The following is a 20,893-nucleotide window of genomic DNA, read 5'->3' as shown; positions in this document are numbered from 1 at the left end:
TTTTTTCTCCCCTTGTTTATAGTGACTTATGGTTAGGCTTTTAGTTTGGTGGTTTAGCTAAAGATAGATACTTATCTAGCTGTGGTCAGCTTTAGTTTTTTTTTTTTTCTTACTTCTTTTTATTTAGCTTTAGCTACTGGCTTCTACATTATTCTAGAATATTTTCAAAGCTACTTAGCCCCACTTGAGGCTTTATTGTTGCCTTGCTTACCGGATGAGATGGCTTGAGGGACTTGAGATTTGAGTGTTGTTATTCAACGACAGGTGGAAACGTTTGCCACTAGAAATGAAGTAGTAGGGCTAGAAAATAAGCGAAGTATCAGTAACAGAATTAAATCGGTTGCACAAATTTCGTGATATATAAGAATAGATTAAGTACAGTTTATAATGTAATCTTACTATAAAAATGTCTATCAAATTGTGTATGAACTTGAAAAATGCCTTATAATTTGGCGGTTTATGTCGTTAACCCAATTTTTTACTTCGGTTTACACTTTTAAGCACTAATTTAGTGACATGAAATTTTATTGTATTTGTAATCTTCCTATGCCATGACTACGAGTAATCATTGATTCATGATTTACTAATTACTCACATGTAAACAACTTACGCTAGCATTTAAATATATAAATTTAATTCGAACTAAACGATTGTAAATCAAGCGGGAAGTGGTTTGAGTAATGCAACACATTAATGCCAATTGTAAAACAAATGGTCAATAGCATTGTTTTTTTTTTCTCTTTAAATAAATTAAATGTAAGAGAAAAAAAAAAACTTTGATTTTGACCAAACATGTTCAATATTTCCCTTTATTTCTCCTTTAATTTTAAATTGTCACACAATTTATAAAAGTGACTTGAAAAATATTTCCAGCTAACCAGCCGTCCACGCCAGTTGACTTTTGATCTTGCAAATTGACTGTGAACATATTTTACTTAATTTTCTTTTTCATACGTTTAAATTATAAAATTATTTAAAATGACATATTGTCTTGCTCCACATCTTTTGGATTTCGTGGACTGGTGGCGGAGCCGCTCCCAGGCCTAGAGTGGCTCTGACCCCCTCCCATATTTTTATCTCTCCTCTATTATATTATATAAAACATATAGATTTTATAATTTGACTAAATTATAAATATTTAGCTTTAAATATGTAATTATTGAATATTTAGGTGTTTTATATACTTGTATTTTTTACTTCGGGCTAACTTTACAATTCTAACTCCAGCCATCAATTAAAAGTCATCTAGCTCGACAAGTACTTCTTCAAATGGGATCCTAGTGCCACAAGAAATCACCCATTTTTTTAATACAAATTTATAAATAAACCCAATTCTAGACATGTATTTATTAAAAAATTCAAGCACTATTTAAACATAGAAACACACCCAAAATCAACCCCAAAGTCAACTTTTTAGGTGTGTTTATAAATGGGTTTTGAATGTGTGTAATGATGGGTTTTGGGTGTGTTTATATGTTTAAATAGTGCTTGAGTTTTTTTATAATTTCAACCCTCATTTTTAGTGTTTTAGTGAAACTCCCTTTTTTTAATGTTATTTTTGGTATCAAGTGCATATTAAAATCTTTTCATTAATTAGTTATTGAAGTAATATCAAGTTAAGGAAAAGCATATTGTAGGAATTTAAAAGATATACAGTGTGTTGAGATTGAAAGGAGTTCTTTTGTCTTTTTAGGTTTTTTCTTTTAATTCTTTCCCTTGAACTTGAAAATTGATTAATAATAATAAGAAAATAGTACACAAAGATACCACATGAATCATGAAAATAACGGTACAATTCCAAACACTAACTAAACAAACATACACAAAGTTAGGGTTGAAACATGTGTGTTTTCGTTTTGTCATCCAGTGTAACTCATTGAAATGTTATAATATAAGTGAATATTTATTGATATTATGCTTTAAAAGTGAGAAATACCAACCCATGTCCTCCACCCAACCACTGACGCACTTGTTAAGGCTCAAGGAGGTGCAGCTGTACTTTCTTTCTCAAGAAAAACCAATGTAGGTGCGTCAAATTACCCATTTGCGCGCTCAAACTGGTGGTGATACACTCCAAGTATTCGACATAATGCCTCAGACTTCGACAGCGGCTGAAGATCAAGGTTGTGGAGCCCTTAAGGAAGGCCTCAACCTCTGAAACAACACTTGAAGCTCCCAAGTCCAATAGGTCATTGGTGTTTGAGGAAGTCGCTGCTTGGCTTGGGTATATTTGGAAGACCTGAAAGACAGCAATCCATGGGCTTTCAACAATATGGCTAGGCCTACATTTCGTGTGCTTTAATGGTTTCTTTCTTTTTTTCTTCTTCTTTTTTTCTTTTTTTCTTTTTTTTTTTTGGGAAGGATTTCTTTCTTATTTAAACCATTATTATTATTATTATTATTATTTTTTGAATGAGCTTTTCTTTTTTTCTTTTTTTGTTGTAAAGTTTTCTTTCTTATTTAAACCATGATTTTTTTTTTTAATGAGGTTTTAGCCTTTCAAAATTGCACCTCTGCTAAAAAACTCATGGATTTCGCCAATGCACCCAACTATATTCCAGTATCACACAATAGTTTCTCGGAGGCTTCCATCATACACGAGGTTCCAAAGGGGGAAAATATGGAGGGTGAGATCACTCGACAGTAGGCAGGTAGCTAAGGATGGCCCTGAGGGTGTGCAAGTGGTACCACCGCACAGGGGCCCTAATTTTTGGGGGCCCCCAAATTTTTTTATGTGTACATATATATATATATATATGGGGTTATCTACCGTAGACATCCCTGAATTTGGCCCCTAGTTGCAATTGGGTCCTCTGAACTTTTTTTTGAGGCAATTAGGTCGTCCAACTCTCTCATCCGTTCCAATTGAGTCCTTTCGTCAAATTGGCTGTTAATTTGAGGGCTAAAACCGTCCACTGCATTAAAATATTTTAAATTTTAAAAATTGAAGAAAAAAACTAAAAAAAGTGATAAATAAATGAACTTAAAAATAAAAAATAAAAATCCAATTCCTTCCCTCTCTTTCGCTCTATCTCTCCCTGGCCTTTGGAGGTGTAGCAGCAGCTTCCATAATCCTCTCAGGACCTGCAAAGGTCGGTCTTGTACATGATTTTTACTTTAAAAATATATATATATATTGTATGGCATTACATAATAGTGTGTTTGTACTATATCTGACCACCCACCTGCGTTGTGACACGTGGAACACACTTAAAGCCAAGAGCAGCTCAAGTAGGCCATGCCGAATGTTCCTCCGGCATTCTCTACCGATTCTAGGATCAACGTCGGTCCATCAACTACCCACGCCAACTTTCGGCATGGTGTGCCGAGCGACCAACGGTCACATCAAATCCAACTCGACAGTCGTCTCGAACTCCCGCCAAAACTCGCCGAGCACGTGTCGATCTCCGAAGACTCTCCCACGAGTCTCACATCGAAACTAAGTACTAAGAGCATCACAAATGCTCTCTATAAATAGAGCCCCTTGGCCCGGCCAAGTGGTAAGACTTTCAGACTTGACTAGTTCTTCCACTGTCAATAGAATCGCTCTTAGTTATTAACTTTGGCATCGGAGTGCCTTCGCGATACCACACCGTATCCCTCCTCGCTTTGGATCCAGCCTCGAACCTTCGGACATCACGGAAGAAGGTCACCCTGGTCCTCATCCATCAGCATACTTGTAAGTTAGCATAAACTCTTATCTGTTCAGATTTAGCGCGAACAGATTGGCGCCATCTGTGGGAAACCGATTGACAATCAACCCATATCTCCCTTTCACTTCTAAACTATGAACCCGCCTTCGCTTGCGGCCGACGTTCCCATCCTTGGCCTCGCCAACGAGAGAACCTGCGCTACCCGCACACCCCGAGTGGAAACGCCGTCGGCAAAGCACCGAAGATAGGATGGAAGCCTCAGAGCAAGAAATGACCAGATGCAGAGCACAACAATATCCTCTCTCCAAACCGACGACACCTGTAAACAGCTTCACGAACAACAATCACGCTCGCCCAATCGCAAGACGGTTTGGAACAAACCAAGCTTCGGCAGAACGATCATCAAGAGTGTACCAAGGCCTAATGATCGAAAGGTTGGAAAGCAATAGCTGGCGAACCGCCCGCCCCAAGATCGTGCCAACTTCGCAGAGCACCACCGGAATACCAAGTCTACTCCGACCGCGATGAATCAACGACCGACGACGGAACGGGCAGACATCACCGATTCCCGCCCAAGCAAAACTCAACGATCGGCATCTAGATGTACTCGGACCAAAATCTCCCTTTCGACGAAGGTACGACGTGATCGGCCTAGAGGAGACAGACGAATCCGACTACATTCGACCTCCTCGGCACTACACTCTCACGCCAGTCGACGACATCCTGGATCGGCCGGAAGGAACGATCGACGGCAAGAAAGTCCGACGACGGGCCACGAGGCATAAGGACACGAGGATCGCCTCCCAACTGGCCCCCAAAAGACAGAACCCTTCGGGACCAACCTCCTTCCTACCGATCCTACAATCCGCCTCCTCCTTCAAAAAGTCAATCGGATTGAGGAAGAGCAGAATCAGATCCGGACACCAACCGGGAAAGGTACAAACAGACCTATTCACCACCGAATCCGATTCTCGCCGACCAAAAAGAGGTACAGCCCTCCGAATCTCATTCTACTCGGGAATGGAAGACCTCGTCACCCACATTCACACATTTCAATCGGCCTTGGGTTGCAAGGCACTCACCGATGAAGGCCAATGCCTGTTGTTCTCATCTACCTTGGCCGGGCAGCTCAATTGGTTCTATCGGCCGGAACCAGTGCACGGTAGACTTTTTCGACCGTTAAAGCAAATTTTCCTCAATCATTTTATGATACGACCAATCATCTATACTCTACCGACGACCTCTACACCATTCGGCAAGGAGATGGTGAGCACCTTCGAGTACGCACTGTGTTCAGCCACGAGTACTCGGTGCCCAGAAACCGACGATCGAGCAGCCTTTGCCGCCTTCAAAAGTGGTCTCCGAACCACCCAATTTTGCTACCTAGTACACATCAGCAATTGGACCACCTATGGCGAACTCATGAAGCAGGCAACCATTCACGCCAAGACCGAACACTTCAACTCTAAAGGAATGCCTTCGCATCTCCTGGCCCGACGATAAGCACAGTCAGTCTTCGACATCCACCTATAATAGTTTCCCGCCACACCGGACCACTAATCAAGCTCCCTACCGAACGGCACCTTGCACAACGGGGACAAGTGAAGGGACTTGTTCTAGGGTCGGCAGGACGGAGGCAAACGCAATAAGGAGTCAAGTGGCCGAAACTTCCGAAGCACCAAAAGCGACCGCCAGAGGTCTTCACCATTCTCAACTCGACCTATGAACATGTCCTCATAGCCGAAAATCGATGATCCCGAAGCCAAGCCTCCGGAAGCTTCCTCGGCAGGTCGACAAGGATACCGGAGTTTCCTGCCGATACCACCAATACAATAGCCACGATACCGACTCTGCATTGCCCTTCGGAGAATCGTTAAGAAACTAATTAGCAAGGGCAAACTAGACCAGATTCGATTGCGCAACCGGCCCTCGAGCATACATTGCCGACTTCGACGTAGGCCTAATGCTCATGAACACTGGAAGTTTGGTCAACATACTCTTCGCCGATGCTTTCAACGGCCTCGGAATCAACCATCAAAGCCTCAACAAGGAGATCACTTATCTTCTAAGCTTCTTGGGCGATGTGGTCAAGCCAATCGGAGCATCCAGCTTCCTCTTGCCATCGGCTCCGGCCCCGAAGGGCTTTCATCTACACTCACTTCCTGTAGTCAACTATCCGACCGCATACAACGCCATCATCGGCAGGCTCGCCTCACCCGAATGAAAGCCAATTGGTCACCACATATGTTGCCGCCAAATTCCCTAACACACTCGGAGTCGGTCGGGTTCGAGGGGACCAACCGAGCGCGCATATGTGCTACATGTCATCTATGACGGAATCGGCAACCCGACGTCAGGGCCAAGGCCGCCCGAATGCCTGGCCTTTACCCGCCAAAGCATGCGAACGGCAAAGGAAGGACCAAACGTCCCGATGATCACCGAGACGATAACGCCACGCCGCAAGCTCAACCCGCCAAGAGCTCAAACGATCTCCATCTCTCGACACAGGATCGGCAGTGTCGAATCGGCACATCCTCACCCGTCTCTCAACCGACTTCATTACCTTTTGAGGGACAATTCAAAGTTTTCGCATGGTCTTACAACGATATGCTCGTATCTCCCGACGCCATCACCATAAGCTCAAGATCTCCCTTTCTTTCAAGCTCGTCCGATGTAAGAGATGATCATATGACGCCGAACGATACGAGGCCATGAAGACCGGTAGACAAGCTTCGTGCAATCGACTTCATCCGAGACGTCACCTACCCCATTTGGCTCGCCAACCCGTTTTGGTGAAGAAATCCGACGGCGCCTGGCGAATGTGCCAGATTACACCGATCCGAACAAAGCATGTCCGGGATAGCTTTCACTACCAAGAATTGACCAACCGGTGGACGCAATGGCTGGCCATGAGCTCCTCGGCTTCATGGACGCCTACCCGCTACAACCAGATCTTCATGCATCCTACGGATTGTGAGCATACGACATTCATTACCAACAGAGGGCTTTATTGCTACAACGTCATGCCGTTCGACCTAAAGAATGCTGGAGCTACGTATCAGCGACTAGTCAACAAAATCTTTTCCGAACTCATTGGCACTACAATAGAAGTCTACGTAGACGATATGTTAGTCAAAAGTCGGACGGCCGGCGATCATCTTCGAAACCTCTCCCTTATGATTGGCAAGCTGAAAAAATACAACATGCGTCTCTTCTGGCAAATTCCTAGGTTTTATGATCAGCCAAAGGGGGCTTGAAACCAACCCCGAGAAGATTTATGCAGGTGCCGAGGACAAAGAAGGAGGTTCAGAGCCTCACCGGCCGAGTCGCCGCCTTGGCCCGTTTCATATCAAAAGCCACCGATCGGTGCGCCCCTTTCTTCAAAGCTCTCAAAGGGAGCAAACGGCAGTCGATTGGACTTCCGAATGCGACCGGGCGTTCAAGATCTGAAGCCTACATGAGCAGAGCTCCTCTACTATCCACCCTCTTCCCGGAGAAGATTTCATCATCTATCTCTAGGTCTCAGATCGCCCCGAAGTTTCGTGCTCATCCACAACCGAACGGCATTGAGCTCCCCATCTTTATATGAGCCATGCATTGCGAACGCAAAACAACAGCATTCTAACTTGAACAGTTGGCCTATGCTCGCCCTCTCGCAGACTTTCGTGCTCACAACATCGACGTATTGACCAATCAACCCTCGCGAGGTCTTGCGAAGCAGAGACATCGGACGATCGATCAAATGGGCCATCGAGCTTGACGAGTTCGAAATCGTATCACCTCGGCCTTCCGAAAAGGACAGGTCGTGGCCGATTTCATCTCGTCACACTTCTAACCAACGACGGATGACCAATCGACCTGTCACGGCACCACCTTCGCATCTGCAGATCCGCCTTCCGACAATACATTTGGGCAAAAGCCCTCATCGACATTATACGTGGGACGGTTCATCCAATCGATCGGGCAGCGAAGTAGGCCTAGTCCTCAAGACACCGGACGACACCACGATCGAATATGCTATTTATTTCCAATTTCGTGCTTCCAACAACGAGGCCGAATACGAGGCGCTTCTAGCAGCCTTCGCTTGTCCAAAGCGTGGGTGCCAAACGGCGATGATATGCAGTGACTCGAACTCGTCGTCAACGGTAATCACCGAATTCGTAGCAAATGGCGAATCAATGGCTACCTATCTCGCGCAGACCCGCCGATTGCTCAAACAGTTCAAAACCTACTACATCCGCCAAGTCCCCAGATCTGAGAATAGCCACGCCGATGCTCTTTCTAGACTCACTCCGGCAATCGACGACCGTGTCGGACGCCACGTCCCCATAGAAGTTCTCACTTGGTAGAGCACGACCGAAGCCGATGTCAACACCATCCGTCGGGATCCTAGTTGGATGGACCCGATCCACGCCCACCTCACCGACAGTATCCTACCAACTGACAAAGTCGAAGCCAAGGCAGTACGACGACGATCGGCTCAGACCTTCTTTTGCAAGGCATCCTCTATCGGTGCAGCCACTCCCTGCCGTTGCTAAGATGTGTTACACCACAACAAGGAGACTACATCTTGCGTGAGATACACGAAGGCGCGTGTGATGACCACTCGAGATCCCGATCCTTGGCCTTCAAGGCAATTTGGCAAGGCTATTATTGGCTAACTCTCCATGTTGACGCCACCCAGATTGTGCAAAGGTGCGATCCGTGCCAACGTTTCGGATCTGTATCGAAAGTCCTTGTCGAACCACTCAATCCGATGACTAGCCCGTGGCCATTCGCCCAATGGGGATTCGATCTCATCAGCCCTTTGTCGCAGGCACAGTCAGCTTAAGTTCGCATCATGGCCGTCGACTACTTCACCAAATGGACTGAGGCCGAAGCCCTCGCAACAATAACGGCATCCAAGATCGAACACTTTGTATAGAAAAACATCCTATGCCGATTCGGCCTACCAAACTCCATCGTAACGGACAACAGCAAGTAATTCGACCGCCACGCCAAGATCTCGCTCCCGATTCAACATCAGCATCTTCTTTACCTCTCCGGCACATCCACAATCCAATGGACAGGTAGAAGCTATCAACAAGATCATCAAGAAAACACTAAAGAATAAGCTGGGAGCCTCCAAAGGCAATTGGCCTGCTATACTATGGGCCATCAATGCCTCCTACCGCAGTTAATCGCGAGACACCGTTCTCCTAGCCTTCGCATCAAGCCGCCGTGCGTGGAAGTACATGGGCCCACATGCCGAACGGCATCTTACGACCCTCAACAAAATGAACAGCAGCTCACCCTCAACCTGGATCTCATTAACAAACACCAATCGCAAGCACACTCCGGAACGCCACTTACAAACAACAAACGGCTCGGTATTACGACTCGCGCCTAAAACATCGATCGTTCAAAGTTGGGGACTGGGTTCTGCGTAAAGTGTCTCTCGCAACAAGAAATCCTACGAAGGCACTCTAGGACCCTCATGGAAGGACCCTATGAAATTGTCAAGATTCCGACCCGCACCTACCGATTACGTGGCTCGATGGTCGAACCCTCGGCCACCCTTAGAATGTTGAACATTTAAAATTCTATTATAAGTGACTGGACCTTGGGCCACTACACGTTTGTACAACTTTTCTTTCAACAGCAGTATCGTTTTCCTATTTCTACACAAATCAGCATACATGCTTATATTCGGAAACAAGGACAAAAACCGAAGCTGATTCAAATTAGACTTGGATATAAACTAAAGCCTCAAGCTGGGCAATTGTCTTTACAAAATTGGCCAAACGGCCTAAATATCCAAACGCTAAATTTTACATATTACCCAAACAAAAGAAAAGGCAGAAGTCAAGGAGTTGGAGGATCGGCCTCGGTAGCAAGAGCAAAGCGGTGCCGGCCCTCATCATCCCGGCGCTCACAGCTCGGCAGGGGAGTCGATTCTTCCTTCTCACTATCCGATTCTGAGCCACTCGAGGAATCGACTTCGGCATCCTCCTCGAGGTACGCCTCGACCATCTCCTGTTACCCTCTCGCAACGATGGTGGATCCCGGACGAAATTCAGTTCAGTTTTTATCGGCATTAAAGCGCTTGAACCGGTAAATGAGATCCTCGCATTGCTCCATCACCTCCTTATCTAGGAGGGCAATGAACTCTGGCGAGTTTCGGTATTCACCTACGGCCTCTTTCTTGGCCTCTTCCACCTCCCTAGCTCGACCTCCTTTGCCGCCTCCGCCGCCGCCTCACTTCATCGGCCTCTACAGCCGCCTCTCACCTCTGCCACCTGGAGGATAGCTCGGGCAATCTTCGCGGCATTCTCCTCCACATGCCGATCCTCATCCCGCAGCAGCCTTCCCACCTCAGCAATTTTGGCTCGGCCCTCTTCATATTTTTTCTACACGCGCTCGGTCGCGGATACCGCTTCATGCCGAGCCACATCTCCATGGCTCTGCAAACAAACATGGTTAGCACATACCGATCGCATAAACACACCACCACAACTCACAACAAGCAGATACACTTACGGCACCTGGAGGCGAAAGACTCGACCGCCTGTTGCAACGACTTCATCGGCAATGTTCTAGCTCCGCAGCTCCATCCGAGCGCCTCGATGAAGCAGTTCACGAACGGCACCACCTTCCGAGGGCAGGCAATGTTCACCGATTCAGCCTCGAATCCTCATCGCCGCCAGCACAAGGATGGCCGCCTCGCTCACCCCTTGGCCTCTTCGTAGGGTCACGCCGAGGGCGCCTCGATCACCCTCTTCCCGTAGCCTCGCAGTGGGCCTCACGAATTAGCTCCGCCTCCGCTCGCCCTTTCTCTCATCGCCGATAGGCCGGCGCCACCTCTAGGGCCGACGCTTTCTCGGCCTCGACGAGGAGGCTTTGTCTTCGCCTCGAAGAACTGGTTTTCCTCTTCGATGGGCCCGCGACTCTAGCCTCCTCCTCGTCGCGTCCGACATTGCTCTCCCTCTTGTCACTACAAAATAAAACAAAAAACACAGAGGAGACGAGAAGTTAGGGCAAATTCGGCATACGCCATAATAAAATGAAACAATGAAAGGCCGAACGACATTACTTACTTTGCCTCTGCCTCTCTTCCTCTTCTTCCTCCTTCCTTCGGAGGTACTCAAGTTCACTAATCAGACCCGTTTTGTATAGGTTCTTGTAGTCTAGCAGAGCCTTGTGCACACGACCCTCCTCCGATATTCTTGACCGAACGCGCTACGATTACTTCTATCTCTTTCTTCAGAGTGATCGGCCGTTTCAAGGACATCAAACACAAAAATACACCTCCCCTTCGCAAAAAAAAACAAAAACAAAACAAAAAAACAAAAGAAATAGAGCTATTGCTACCGAACAAAGACCCTATGGGCCTACCGACCGTCTGGAAGGATGTGGGATATGTCTCTCCACAATCACTCCGGTGCCGATTCCCAAGCTCCGACACTAACACCCGACGACGCAAGGTTTTCTACGAGGTCGACACCCGACTACGGCGCCCCTTTGCCCCCGCATGCCTGATCGCACCCACCCTCTTGATCGGCGCCGCCTCGCCACACCGCATGATGGGCGAATTGCTCATAGCTCGGCTCCCCTCCCCAACTATGCCAAGGCCGTGACTGCTCCTAAGAGTGTAATCCAAAAATTTTAATAAACTGCCCGGGCGAGCCGATCGCCGCCAGATCTTTTGCACGGAATGCCTCGGTGGCAGCCAAGCCCATGCTTAAAGACATCTGTAAAGAAAACCACCTCCTCTCGAATTACTCAATGACTCCAACGGCCCCGGATCCGTGATCTTTACCGATTCCGTATGTTGTACAGGGCCGGATCTCTCCATTTCCGCCTCGGTCATTACCTTCGCCATCGGTATCTTTTGTCGGCCGGTGACCACCGCCAAGACGCCTTCCCTAGGATCGCAATCGACATATCGGCCTCGCCTCTCCCATTCGACGACCAGATGTCGATGGGTGGGCGTCGTCGCCCCCACTATTTCCACACTCGAAGTGCTCCCTGCATCGGTAGACACTTCCGCACTTCTCCTCCCTCGGTCTCCTCGAAATCGGCACTATCAAGCCCGACGGTCGAGCTCTTCGATGCCGATTCTCTATCAAACTCTCTTCGGCTATGACTATAGTCTGATTCGGTGTCTGACATCTACAAACAACAGCAAAACAGAACTAAACGACATGCTCGAATCAAACCCTTATCCTAGAGCCCAAGAGCTAATGTTCATCTACGATCATCTACGTTCTTACATGTTCATACATGTTCATACAAAATTTGAGACTTTGATTCATTTCAAATACAAAAAACCTCAACATACCTTGTTTTCCACGGTGGGGGAAGTCGCCTGAAATCGCTTCGCCATTGCAAAAACCACCTGAAATCTCCTACAACGCCGCGATGCACTTGCCGGAAATCGCCTTTCACAAGCTCCGTTTGCTCTCAAAACCTCAAGTACCTACTCCTCCCGCCTCTTCCTTCGATTTATAGGACGATCCTCGCATCGGGAACCGAAATGTCACAACTCTTTGCAGCCTTACCGACACGTGTCACCCATGCACAGGGAGCCTAAGCGCCCTCACCTCCCCACTTGCGCCTACACTTCGACGTTTCGCCTTCTCCATTCTTCTCCTTTTTGAGAACCGCACACTTTTCCCGCGAACAGCAGGCATGCATGGGACAAGTTTTCACTCACCTCTCGTGCCGAACGGCAAGCACGCATGGGATGAGTTTTCACTCACCTCTCGTGCCGAATGGCAGGCACACATGGGACGAGTTTTCACTCACCTCTTGTGCCGAACGGCAGGCACGCATGAGATGAGTTTTCACTCATCTCTCATGCCAAACAACAGGCACGCATGAGTCAAGTTTTCACTCACCTCTCGTGCCGAACGGCCGCACGCATGGGTCGAGTTTTTCCTTCCCGCCTCATGCTCTCTGTACCATTCGAACCCCTCCGCTCTTCCCGCTGCGTTCCCTTCCAATCTTCAAACCAACCACTTGGCTTGAGGACTTGGGGACTACATGATCATCACCGGCTTACAACGACAGAGGCTCGTTCCCGTGCCGAATGCTGGAGCTCAAGGACACGAGCAAGTCCCCAACCAAGAAGTCCCTCCTCGATCGGAAACTTGGGGGACTATTGTTTGTATCATATCTGACCACTCACCCGCGTTGTGACACGTGGAACACACTTAAAGCCGAGAGCAACTCAAGTAGGCCATGCCGAATGTTCCTCCGGCATTCTCTACCGATTCTAGGATCAACGTCGGTCCATCAGCTACCCACGCCAACTTTCGGCATGGTGTGCCGAGCGACCAACGGTCACATCAAATCCAACTCGACAGTCGTCTCGGAACTCCCGCCGAACCGCCGAGCACGTGTCGATCTCTGAAGACTCCCATGAGTCCCACATCGAAACTAAGTACTAAGAGCATCACAAATGCTCTCTATAAATAGAGCCCCTTGGCCTGGCCAAGTGGTAAGACTTTCTGACTTGACTAGTGCTTCCACTGTCAATAGAATCACTCTTAGTTATTAACTTTGGCATCGGAGTGCCTTTGGCAAGTACCACACTGGTATCCCCTCCTCGTTCGAATCCAGCCCCCGCCAACCTTCGGACATCACGGAAGAAGGTCACCCCGGTCCTCATCCATCAGCATACTTGTAAGTTAGCCTAAACTCTTATCTGTTCAGATTAGCGCGAACATAGTGTAAGTTTGTGTTAGCTTATGCGAGGTCTCAGTTTAAGTTTTACACAGGACCTTCAAAATCTCAATATCGCTCTGTAGGTAGCTTTAGTACTAACACAAGGCGTACAAGGAACTTCAAACAAAAGAAAAACCTTCTTTTTTTTTTTTTTTTTTTTTTTTTTTTTTTGAGATTAGGAAAGTCAATGTTTGAAGTAGCAAATTCTATTATATAGAAACGAAAAGATAAAGGTATAGAAAACGTCCTCTAATTGACTATAGAATAATTTGTACGCATGTCGGGGGGGTCTGAAGTCAATGTCGACAAAATTCGAAGATGTCCTGCTTGCTACTTTGTCTACGATTGTTAACTTAAACGATTATTTTAATAAAAGATATTTTTAACTGCAATGGTTCTTGAAAAGTTTTATTTTGGTCCTTCAACTAGTTTTGGAGTCATTTTCGTCATTCCAGTCTTACACATGTTCTAATTAAGTTATTCCATTAAATTCCATCAATTATTGTCTATTTTTTCAGGGTAAAACTGTCATTTTATGTACAATTTTTTTATGGTGCTTTTGGCAAGTGGCGGAGGTAGGGCGAGGTGGGTGATCGGCGGCGAGTGGAGTCGGTAGGGTGGTAGTTTTCGGATTGGGGTTGCTAGGGTTTGTTTTTTTATTTTTCTTAACATTAAATGTTGGTGGGGGAAACTTGAGATGTCATGAGGAAAATTTTGATGAAGGGAACTTTACAAAACTATGCTAGATTTTAAAACCAAAATTGTTTGACTTAATAAAAAAAAATATCTTTCCAATATCGAGTTGTATGTAACTGTGTATCTACCTTTCTCGTCAAGTGACATGTCTTCATATATCGAGTTTTATATAACTGTGTATCCATCTCTCATGTAATTACAGATAGAGATGCATGTTATATACGATGAAAATAAACAAACCAAACAGATCACCATACACTGGAGGAGGCATGTCAAGTCTTGAAACTATAAAATTATAACGTAGAAGCGCTAGCTTTCACTAAGGACAGTGTAATTCCATGTCTATGACAAGCTACATAATCAAATTCACTCATTCACATGTCGATCAAAACTGAGCTCAACGGATGCAGCAATCTTTCAACATTGCACACTAACTAGATGGGATTTTATGTACAAGCAAAGTAATTGAATGCTCTAACAGCAATATCGCCAAAAGTTCTTTGGCCACTGAAGATTTGCCATCAAGCCATTCTTTGAAGGGCCGTTTAGTACCCAGTTGTAGACTCGAACTCAATCATCGGAGCCTTCCTCTTCCCACCGGCATTACACACAGAGAAACTTTTGCGTATTTGATGATCTGTTTCAGCATGCATGCTTCTTTCACCAAGTATTGGAACTTCAGCATCATGTGGTACAAATGAGAGGAGATGCGGATGGGAGATTTGTGGCCGATAGCCGTTGTCAGTTTGCTGCCCAGTCACTCCACTGGCATCTTGTTTGGGGTCTAACGGTGCCCCTCCAGAAAGAGGTTGCGCACTAAAGTCCATCTCATTGAACATGAGGTTTGCAATGGCTCTGTCAATGGTGTTTGTCTCTGATTCTGTTCCTTTATTGCTCCCTGACCTGAATATGAAATTTATTTTTCTGATCAAGAGATCCTGAGTGCCAACAAGAAGGACAAGGACGCAGCAGAAACATTAACAAACTAAACCGCAAGCCAAAGTAAGAACACACACTGCACATAAGATTCATTGCCCAAACCAGTGCCTAACGCCCAGTTTGGTGTGGTCAATATTGCAACTACGAGCTAATGTAGGAATGCCCCAGGAGTACTTCAAAGCAATACAAGGGCCAAGATGAGAACTTCAAATTTGGGGAACAAGATACTTTTTTGGTAATAAGTGCGTAAAGCATAAAAGTCCCCTGCCAAAAGTAACATCATAGCTACTCTTGCAATCAAAAAGTTCAGGGCTATCAGTTTTAGCTAACTTTACCACTGTCAGCAATGAAGATTTCACCCAAAAAATCTACCACAAATTACCCTATCACCAATGTGAAACCAGTGGCTTTTAAATTGACAATCACAACTCAGCAATGCCATTTTTCGTACATGATAACATGATGAGATTGTTAACATCAAATGGATTAAACTCTAAAGAGACCGAAGGTAAATGCAGCAAGCATCGCAAATATACCTGATAGTTTCATCCTGAGCTGTCCATGAAGAGGGTTCTTCAATTTCACTCGCTTGGTCTCCATCTTGGCTCTGTGTAGCGAGATTTCCTTTTGAGTTGTTGGCAAGGCGGTATAAGGCATCGCGAAAGCAAATTCGTGTCTTTTCATTCAACTGATAATTCAACAACAGAGTAAGATTCCATAACCAATAATGAATGTGAAGGATATGTTTCACAACATGCGCTGTATTCTACGTTCAAGATCTAAGTTTACCTGTGTCATCACCATTTCCAGTTCATGCAATACCGATTCTTCAACTGATGTTTCCTCACCCAGAAGTCCATTCATGCTGCCTTGCTCAGGTGGGGCAAAGACGCTTTCTGCCTGTATCATTAAAAAGAAATACATAGATAAGATATAAGCTTGAAAGTCAAGAAGCTATAAGACATAAGAAGTCAAGGAAACTACTACTACAGCAATGTTACAGATATTAGTAAATGAAAGTCAAGAAACTAGCACTACATATCAACTTCAATAACAGACCCCAGCAACCTTCTGTAAGGGTCTCTGTTTGTTACTAAAAAAAAAATTAGTAGGAGTTGAAAAAAAAGCCACTTTTCCTTTTCTTGCCTTGCAAAAGAGTCCAGACATAGAGAGCAGTGATAAGTAATTTAAGTATACGACGACCTACTATCCCTCTGCAAATGGAAAAGTATTTTTCATTTAAATCAAGTACAAGTTTTTCTTCAAAATAAAAGAAGGAAACGATACTGAGGGCCCGGTTTTTAACATTCTGTTTTTCTTTTCATTTGAACAGAGAGTAGAGAGAAAGTTAAAAGAGTGACTAGAGAAGAGAAGAGAGGAAGTACATAAAAGAGCTTTAAGAAGTTAAAAATTAAAGATAAAAGTTTAAAATTTTAATTGACAAAATCTTGATATTTGCAGAACGCTAATGGATACGGTAACATGATAACTTAGAAAAAACCTATAACTCAAACAAGATTCATAATAAACAAACAAAACCATACGTACAAAAACATTTTAGGCATAAAATAGTTGTTGAAATCAAGGAAAATATAAAGAACTCCAGACCTAGGCTTATTGTCTATTTCAACCAATAAACTCACTGGCAGATACAAAATCCCAAAAACATCAACCTTGCTATAGTATTAAATAAAACAAATAACACAGAACAACATTGGAGACCAAGTAGTTGGTATCAAGTTTCTGTGAGTCAGATACTATCAGTAGAGCCACCCACTAGCTGCTAAAGATGCTTTCCCACAAATAGGGCAAATCACAGTCTATCGCATCTTAAATGACCCACTGTGACCTATGTCTCCAAAAGTAATTAGAAACAGTGATTAATATTTTATAAGGCCACAGCACCAGATCAGATTCAGGACATCAAACTGTTCAAGTTATTGTATTAAAGGTTGATGAAACTGTTCCCTGAAGATGAACTGCTTGGGATAATTTACTAAATAGTCTCCATGAACGTAGTCAGAAAGATCTTTGACTGAATAAAATCGGGTTTTCGAAAGGTTTATAAGATTAAAAAGAGACCATCTTACAATCAAATAAAACTACATAGAAACCATCTTTCACATGAAACTATATAGAGACCATGGCAATATACATACAATCACACTGCTAGTAACCCAAGCATGTCAGAAGACAGCTGTCCCAGGCGAAGAATTAGGCAAGCTACCATGCCCTCTGGCCAATTTCAAACTTAATGCAAATAAAATCTTACCTTTACTGATGGGCAAGCTTTTTGCTCTGAGTTGCATTGAATATACTGTGAAGTAGTGGCATGCCCCTTCTCTGAACCCACCGCTGGTGAAAACGCATGATTTTTAAGATACTTTGAGCTTCCTGCACTATGTGCACTGCTCGAGAAACTTTGTGATTCCAAACTCATGCTTGTCGAGATATTATCAGTGGGCAACAAGCCACTGGAATCAGGACAAAAATAGAATGACTTGTGTACATTTTCTGCCCCAGGAAGATCATCAAGTAAGGAACTCCTGCATTAAGGAAAAGCCAGAAGATGAGAAACCAAACACAAGCAAAAATAAGGTGACATTTGATTAAAGTAAAGCACATAGAATTTAGGCATATTGGAAATCATATGGATATTGAATGGCTCTATTGCATCACCAGTGATAAAATTTTGATCTTTTAAAATAGGACCAAAAACAAAATAGGATGTTACAAAGAAAGGGGGTATAGAATCAGTTTGTTACTATGCTTTTCAACTGTTGACTATCATGCAGCCGATGCCATCTTCTGTAATGGCATCAACCCCAAGATAACCTACTGCAGAATATGACATGAAAACACAATGGAGCAATTCAATTTCCATTGGATTTCCTATGATGCCACAATTGATCTTGACAAATTAAGGCAGTTAAGAAACTACATGGTTTCCTACAGGCACTAAATCAAGTATCTTAATCCCAGAGGTTACGCTTGTACAAGAAAATGTCATCCATCTGTTCAAGTCCTGCTAGGTCTTCAAGCTGATTATTGGTTCGATTCAATGAATGTGTGGTCTGCTGAAGAGAGTCCTCGGAAAATCCTTCACATACACTTGAACTGCTAGATAGATCTTTTTCATTAACAGAAGTTTCCATCTCCATGTCATCAAATAAACTGCTACCATTATAGTTGAGCTCTTTAGTGAATTGTGGATATATAGAAAAGCATTTATTAGTGGGCTGAAAACATTCGGAAGCACTGATTCCCCATTTCGACCAACTGTCTGGAGATGGAAGCCTGTCCGATCCTCCATCATTTGGAACAACAACGTCATCCATGCCACTCCCGTAATACCACTCCATGATACTTGTTCTGAAATAAGAAACAACAAATGTTATAAACAAGCATAAAATGGGTAATTATGACAACAGGCAATTCTGATATTTACAGATTTTGAGAACTTATGGATATTAGGACTGGTCATCAAGAAATCAGAAGAAGCAAAATAAAGGGAAAAAGTCCTATATTCCCCCGTCATGGTGGTTCTCCTAGTCATATACTTCAAGTCTTGTACGATTACTTAATCACTACACAGGAATTTGCCATTTGCAGTTATTTTAAATAACAAAGCAACAAAATTACCTACAAAATCTCTGTTTTGTTAACTCCTACATCCTCAGTTTTCTTGGTAATCAAACAGAGACCTAGATGTGTTGATTACTGCGCTCTAGTGGTGGAATATTTCAAGTAGTAGACCCACCTTGTAAAACTAAAAGTTGTTTTTTGGGATAGATTACTTCCGAGATTAGTTCAGCAACTTCTAAAAGAAGAAGAAGATGATGATTATGGTGATTAAAAATCTAACCAAAATAACAAGAGTTCAAAATTTGTTCCAGATCTGGTAAATACAAAAAAGGTAAACTAGAAGCAGGACAAAAAAAACTCCAATCATTTTATTTGATATGGAAGGATTTGATTATGAAACCATTTAACTTCTCTAATCTCTTTGATTTCAAATACTGACTACATCTTAAATATTCTCCAATTCCGTTTAAAAGTTTGAATTTCATTTCTTTTCATACACATCCACAGCATCTGGAGATACAACTTTATCAAATTAAGAAATATTCAGCATACAAGCAACTTTATTATCAAACATGAATAACAAGGTCAACCAAAACATCAAAAACCAGAAAATCTAATAAAGACCAAGACTTTACACAACTAAGAGAAGAAACATGTTCTCCATCAGCCATCTGAACACATACATGTACTAAATAAGCAAAACTAATGAAAGAACATTACCTTGTGATGGATTATTTGAGAAAATGAAGACGACCCAGCTGCTGATTCAGAGAAGTAAGTCAGCCCAGATGAAGAAATGCAATATAGAAGACTAAAATCTTTGATGGGTTTTGTTCAAGTTGAAGTTGGAGTCCTTGAGATGCCCACTGTGTGTTTCAGCTGGACAACAAATGAGGCGGCTGTAGATTTTTGGTGGTCAGGTTTTTTTATATAATTTATTGCTTTAAGAAAATTATTCCAAATAAAGCAACTTGTAGATAGAGAACAAGATAGAAATAGAGCTACAGAGGCAGAGAGAGAGAGAGAGGAAAGAGCTGGTTGCTGTGATTTCTTGTGGCTGAGAATGGGAGAGTGAGATTAGTGGTTGAGGAGGGCTCCATCTAAAACTGCCCTCTCATTGAGCCAGGTGTCCGAATCTGGTCCCACAAGAGAGAAATCAGATTTATTACTTGGTTGAAAATTGCGCTCGGGATGCCGTGACCATCTAATATTTCATTTCCACAAATGCCCCCGTATTCTTTAATTAATTTGGCCCCTCGCAGGGTCACAGGGGGCGAGGTACGTGGTCTAATTGGTCTTTTCACATGTCAAGCGCTGTAGGGGCTTTCACGTTCGAGGGTCCCGCATAGATTTCCACGCCATATACATGGCTGGTATGCTTGGGCTGGCTTGACACATGGCTTAATATGCTTGGAGTTGAATGACACGTGTCTTCAACGGAGAGAACCGAAGGAGTTGCTAGCTGTGTGGACAAAAAAAGGTGTAGCTTGGTTTTATTTGGGGGGAATTGGGATAAGATGTAGTCGGATACAGACTACGAGACGATTTAGAGCCACAAGATTCCTGGTACCAAGATAGCTCTAAATTAGACAGTTAAAATTTAAATTAAAAAGGGGAGAAACAATTTTGGAAATGCCTTCTATTTTGGGCCAATTTGTGGGACTTTTAAATTGATTTTAGGATTTAATCCAAAAGAATTATTGATTTAAGATAACATTTATCATTAGAGACAAATTATTATTTACGTGTATATAAAAATAATTTATCAACATTCCAAAAAGAAGAGGTTCAGTACACATGTCAAATGGTAATTGATCAGTACGAAGAAATATTTAGTACATGTATGACTTTTCTTAAGATCTCTTTTATCTTCTCTCTCATTTTCCTAATTCTTCTCTTCCCTGTCTTAATTTCAGACTATGTCTTTATGCTTCAACTACTAATACTGCCATGAAGCCTTATATGTTTGAGATATTTAGTCATATTCTCATTCTTTAGCATTAATGATATAGATAAACTTTATACCATTTAATTTCTATAAATAAACCCAAAAAATGACAAATGTCCCTATTTAATTTAATTTTGATTATTAAATTACTTTGATGCCATATTGAGTACTTTGGGTTTTTTTTTTTAATGAGGTTTTAAGGTTAGGCTTGTTTTAAGAAATCAATGACAATTTTGTAATTTATAAGAAATCAATGCAAATGTCCCTATATATATATATAATAATCTGGGCTCCTATATTGGGTATAATAGTCAATCTCTCTATATGTTTCATGTGCAAATGGAACTAAGCACCAATATATATT

At 43.4% G+C, this 20,893-nt stretch overlaps 2 protein-coding genes across 2 annotated transcripts; one reads left to right on the top strand and one right to left on the bottom strand.

Moving 5' to 3' along the window:
* Positions 1-7,498: 7,498 nt before the first annotated feature.
* LOC148916744 (uncharacterized) lies at positions 7,499-8,002 on the top strand. Its single transcript, XM_089052271.1, has one exon. The coding sequence runs from the start codon at positions 7,499-7,501 to the stop codon at positions 8,000-8,002; it is 504 nt and encodes a 167-aa protein (XP_088908397.1).
* Positions 8,003-14,329: 6,327 nt separating this feature from the next.
* Positions 14,330-19,478, bottom strand: LOC103330811 (protein LNK3). The gene is made up of 6 exons (XM_008233423.2): positions 19,302-19,478; positions 17,994-18,368; positions 17,269-17,542; positions 15,786-15,896; positions 15,533-15,684; positions 14,330-14,960 (listed from the first exon to the last, which is right to left on the bottom strand). Exons 2-6 carry the CDS (start codon positions 18,356-18,358, stop codon positions 14,603-14,605), a joined length of 1,260 nt encoding a protein of 419 aa, XP_008231645.2. The 5' UTR covers positions 18,359-18,368; positions 19,302-19,478; the 3' UTR covers positions 14,330-14,602.
* Between the last annotated feature and the right edge of the window lie 1,415 nt (positions 19,479-20,893).

This window comes from Prunus mume, linkage group LG5, assembly GCF_029339155.1.
Source record: "Prunus mume cultivar Tortuosa linkage group LG5, ASM2933915v1, whole genome shotgun sequence".
In the NCBI taxonomy this organism is placed as follows: domain Eukaryota; kingdom Viridiplantae; phylum Streptophyta; class Magnoliopsida; order Rosales; family Rosaceae; genus Prunus; species Prunus mume.
This window is presented reverse-complemented; position numbering and strand designations above follow the sequence as displayed.

Bases quoted from the DNA above. Each gene is read 5' to 3' on its own strand.
- LOC103330811 (XM_008233423.2), bottom strand. From the start codon at position 18,358: ATGGAGTGGTATTACGGGAGTGGCATGGATGACGTTGTTGTTCCAAAT. The intron at 15,897-17,268 runs GTAAGATTTTAT...TTAATGATACAG, and splicing joins AAGCTTGCCCATCAGTAAAG to GCAGAAAGCGTCTTTGCCCC. The intron at 15,685-15,785 runs GTAAACTTAGAT...TTGAATTATCAG, and splicing joins TGGAAATGGTGATGACACAG to TTGAATGAAAAGACACGAAT.
- LOC148916744 (XM_089052271.1), top strand. From the start codon at position 7,499: ATGACCAATCGACCTGTCACGGCACCACCTTCGCATCTGCAGATCCGC.